Below are 4,953 nucleotides of genomic sequence, written 5' to 3'. Positions count from 1 at the left end.
AATTCAGAAATTATGCGACGATACAAAGTTTATTTATTGGATTATGGTGTTCGCGAAAAACATTTAAGTGATCCTCTCGAACGCAGGCATGCGGCAACCATTCCTTACGTGAGGACGGGCGAAGGGAGCTTTCAGAGTACACTTGCTTCCTCCATCGGTCCTTCGCTGTAAGGAGGCCTCACGTAAGGTTAGGAAGCGTGCGAAGGAAAGGAACATTTCATTGTTTGGGCATTTGTTTCAGATTTGTGCAGTGATTACACCTTGATTCTGTCTGAGCAGACTTACCACTCAGAGTGTTTTGTTTGTTTCACGGCGGAGTGCCTTTTAGAGTGCATTGGGCGCCCTTTCCTGCTGCGAGCGTCGGCGTCGGTTTAACCGAGCGATCGAGCACAGCGAAAGATGAAAGTGAACGCGGAGCACAGCGCGCAATGAAAGACGCGAGGAAGAAAGTGAGGGAGGAGGATGCAGCGTAACCATGAGGCGAAAGTGGAGAAAGAGGGTATGGCGAAAGCGTGAGAAGAAAAAACGTAGTGCGGTGACGATGCCTACGAGATGGCGCCAGAGTAGGGCGCTCGTCGTCTGGGAGGTCTGTCGACTGCGGCTGCTGTGAATTGCGCCCACGCGTCAACCACGCACTGGCTCTCGAGATTTCCAGATTAGGGAAACAGTCGCGCCACAGTTCGCTCCGTTTGTAACGTGCCGCACGAGAGAGGCTGTCCGGGCCAGCCAATATATCGCGAAATGAAAACGCGTAATGGTCGCGAAATGGAGCTATAGGTGGCAACACCGTCGCCGCGTTAGTGTGGATTGGCGGTCGGCGGCGCGCATTGAAATGTACATGGCGGCGCTTCGCTGTGAGCAATTTGGGCCAATGGTTTGGTAATTAAACGTGGCGACTGCTGTGAAGTGATGATATATTGCCTTCCAGTGCCACATTTATGCACGAAACGCACTGAAGATTACTACTATACGTGATAGGAGCGCAAGACACAGTTATTGTCCCTGTACATTCACGGTGCTTTTCGGCTTGCGTTCACCCTATTCTGTTGGCGCTGTTGTTGTTAAGCTCAACTTTCTCCTATTCTTTAACTGGTTATTAAAATTCCTGTATACTGTTCAATAAACTTAAAACAGATAGTTAGTTTGATTCTGGTTCACCGTGTGTCTGCGCATACGTAGCTACTATTCAGTTCTTTACCCACACAACCGCCGTGGTTGCTCAGTCATTCTGCTTCCGGCCACGGTCGTGAAAGGACGCAGGATGGCTGGCTCTCCGCGAGCAGTGATAACGGCCGATTCTGGCCGCGGAACATCGTTTTTGGACGGCCTGAAAGATTACAGGATTGTACTGCCGCCGCTGCCAACCGGAGAAGGACTGAAAACAATGGTTGTTCTTCACTGCGACACCGCTGGAAGGCCTTACAGGATAGAAGATTTCCGCCAGCCGATGAAAGAAGCCGGCGTCATTGAACAGGTGGGCGGTATTGGAGCGTACCAGATGTCGCACGTCTGGTTAGTCAACTTCCGTAGTGAAGAAGCCAAGAAAAAGTTGCTCGACATCGGGCATATTGTTGTTAAAGGGAAGACTTGCGTTGTCTTTGACCCTGAAAGGCAGGAAGTGCGGCTGAAGGTGCATTGGTGTGCCTTCAACGTCAGCAACGAAACTCTGAGGCGGGCGTTCGCCGAGTACGGCGAAGTGAAAGAAGTTTCGAGCGATAGATGGAAGACCGGCGGGTTTGAAAACGCCGACTCGACTACTCGTGTTGTGCGGCTGGTTCTTCGAGAAGGTGTAAACCTCGAGCGCATACCCCATCAGCTGCGTATCGGGAACGGTACAGTATTAGTCGTCGTGCCCGGGCGTGCGCCGATATGTCTCCGCTGCCGCAACACAGGCCACATTAGGCGGGACTGCAAGGTGCCCAAGTGCAGCGAGTGCCACGCCTTCGGGCATGAAGAGGCTGAATGCACGAAGTCATACGCCCGCGCCGCGACTCGAGGAACATTCGGCGATAATAGTGAGCTGCACATGGACGAGGATGAAGCTGAGCAAGCTGCCTCCAACCCAGTGGTCGAGAGCCCAACGGCCGCAGCGCTGAGCGATGAAAAGGAAGGCGCCATGCCAGGGACTCGTGAGTCAGCGCCCAGCACCCCCAAGTCGGCAACCACGAGCATGGATACCAATTCACCGCAAGATATTCCACGCCCTTCTGAAAAAAGCAACGAGGAACCCATGGAGTCTGACCCTGCGGCTGCGAAACGACGCCACGACGATGTCAGTGCAATGAGCCAGGAGCAACGACTGCGTCTCCTAGAACGCCAGTGGGGCGTAGGCGAAGGGAAAAAGCAGCGTGTCACCAGCGGGCTACGATCGTCGTCGCTTCCTCGCGACGACAACCCGAAGACCTAATAATGGAGGGACGGCACTACACGGCGCGGCGTTGTGTGCATGAAGGTAAGCGCCGTACTGGCGGCCTGGTCTTGCTTAACGATGGCGGCATTTGAAAGACACCTCGTAGTAGCCACGCTTAATGTCAGGGGTCTTTCATCCAGGAGGAGGCAAAATCAGCTGCTGAGACTCGTGACTGAGCAGGAATTGGATATTGTAGCGATACAAGAGACCAAAATCGAGAGTCAAGACCAGACCGACAGAATGGTGCTCTCGTTCAGTAGTCGGTATGATGTTTGCGTGTCTCATGCCGTGGGTACCTCGGCAGGTTGCATGCTGTTGATTCGCCAGTCTCTGGGAGCGATTGTGGAAAGAGTTGTGACTTGCGTTTTCGGTCGATGGATTGTCTGTGACATCACACTTGCTGGTTTGGAATTGCGTATTATCTGTATCTACGCACACACTAACACGGAAGAGAGGCGAAACCTTTTTGAGATAGTCGGCAACCATTGTGACACAGACCGTCTGCTTGTCTTACTTGGCGATTTCAACTGCGTAAGCATGGCACGAGACAAAACCAGTGCGACGCCCTACCGAGATGCGAGTACTGCCTGTTTAAGTGACATAATTGATCGCTGTCATCTAGAGGATGTTGGTGATTGTCTCGGATGTGGTTCTGGCGTTCGGTTTACCCATTTCCAAGGAACGAGTCACGCGCGTCTGGATCGGGCGTACGTATCTGTTGAACTGATACCGTACTGCGGCGAATACAGCGTACAACCAGTGCCGTTCAGTGACCATTGTCTTGTTGTCTTCCATGTAGGTAAAAGAAAAGGAACGAAAAGCAAATTTGTGTGGGAAAACTGGAAACTTAATGAGAAGCTTCTAAACGATGATATCTTCGTGGATCGCGTTACGTCGGCGATACACGAACTGCCAATGGCGGACAACGAACTTCTGGGAGCGAAGTGGGAAAGATTTAAGCAGGCAATGAAAATGATGGCAATTGAACGATCGTGCGCTATAAAGCAAAAGCAAAGGCTGCAGGAAAACACGCTGAGAGATGACCTAAAGTTTTTGATAATGCAAGAAGGAAAGCAGCCAGGCACTTGCACCGAAGAAATGCGCACCGTCAAGCAGAAACTAGAGGCAATAGATACGGAGCGATATCGAGGAGCGATCGTGAGGGCGAGGGCACAGCGGCTGTTAGCGGGCGAAATGCCCACAAAACGTGCTTTCGGCTTGGAAAAAAGGCACGCCCGCAAGAATGACATACCAAAAATAGAGTGGAACGGTGTAATCTTCGTAGACAAAGGAAATATAGAAAGGGCCTTTTATGAATACTACAGCGGGCTCTTTGGTTACACCAAAGTAAGAACTGAAGACTTCAAGACCCGTTTCCTCTCTTTAATGCCGCGGCTTAGTGATGATACGAAAGAGCGGCTAGAACTGCCCATTTCAACAGAAGAAGTGCGGAAAGCCATAGAAGACCTCAACCCGGGAAAGTCCCCAGGACCAGACGGGCTAGTAGCACCGCTTTATAAGGCATTCAAAGATGATTTAGCACCGGTTTTGGCTACACTGTTTAATGAGGCTTATGACAAGGATATGCTTCCTCCTTCATTTTTAACATCCCATACAATTTTAATACCAAAAAGCGAAGATGAAGCTAGACTGCGACAGGTTACCGCTCACCGACCCATATCCCTGACTAATGTAGACTACAAGATCTTCATGAAAATTCTGGCTAAAAGACTCCAAGCCGTGATGCAAGAATTAGTGGGACCACATCAGACCTGTGGTATCAAAGGTCGCACCATATATACCAACATACACACAGCCCGGTCCGTGCTCGAGTGTTGCGACGCTTTGCATGAAAGCATCGCAATGCTCCAGCTCGATCTAGAGAAAGCCTTCGACAGGGTGCCGCATGACCTCTTGTTCTCTGTTTTAGAGCACGTTAATGTCGGATCAGTCATCTGCCAAGGCGTAGCCATGGCGTACAGAGGATGCACGACGCGGTTGTTAGTAAATAAGGGGGTGGGAGCGCGCATCCAAGTGCAACGCTCTGTGCGTCAGGGTTGCCCCCTGTCACCATTGCTTTTTTGTTTGTATATTGAACCTTTTTGTTTGAGCGTTATTGAAAGCAACAGCGTTCATGGTTTTCGTTTGCATGCGGCGGAGGTCCGCATTCTCGCGTATGCTGATGACATTGCCGTATTCTGTGCTGACTACGAAAGCGTTCGTGTTGTGGTTCAAATTGTGAAAGACTTTTGTTCTGTGAGCGGGAGTGCTGTGAACTGGGCTAAGTGTTTGGGGTTCTGGCACGGCGACTGGCCCTTAACCCCAACGAATTTCGCAAACATGACTTGGACAGCAACCCCAGTAAAATATTTAGGAGTGCCGCTGGAGAATTATCGCGACAGTGAGCCATATTGGAAATGCCAAGTTGCTGAAATGCGTGAGAAGGCCGACAGGCTCAAAGGCTTCAGCTGGTCTATTTTCGCGCGTGCCACAATTTGTAACCTTTTTTTTGTAACCAAGCTGTGGTATGTCTTGCAAGCAAT

At 50.8% G+C, this 4,953-nt stretch overlaps 1 protein-coding gene across 1 annotated transcript; it reads left to right on the top strand.

The window, feature by feature from the left end:
• Window positions 1-1,289: 1,289 nt before the first annotated feature.
• LOC126543335 (uncharacterized) lies at window positions 1,290-4,071 on the top strand. The gene has a single exon (XM_050190460.3). The coding sequence runs from the start codon at window positions 1,385-1,387 to the stop codon at window positions 2,405-2,407; it is 1,023 nt and encodes a 340-aa protein (XP_050046417.2). The 5' UTR covers window positions 1,290-1,384; the 3' UTR covers window positions 2,408-4,071.
• The last annotated feature ends 882 nt before the right edge of the window (window positions 4,072-4,953 follow it).

This window comes from Dermacentor andersoni, chromosome 1 (genome assembly GCF_023375885.2).
Source record: "Dermacentor andersoni chromosome 1, qqDerAnde1_hic_scaffold, whole genome shotgun sequence".
Lineage (NCBI taxonomy): Eukaryota > Metazoa > Arthropoda > Arachnida > Ixodida > Ixodidae > Dermacentor > Dermacentor andersoni.
The sequence above is the reverse complement of the archived record's forward strand: the minus strand, read 5'-3'. Positions and strand labels throughout refer to the sequence as shown.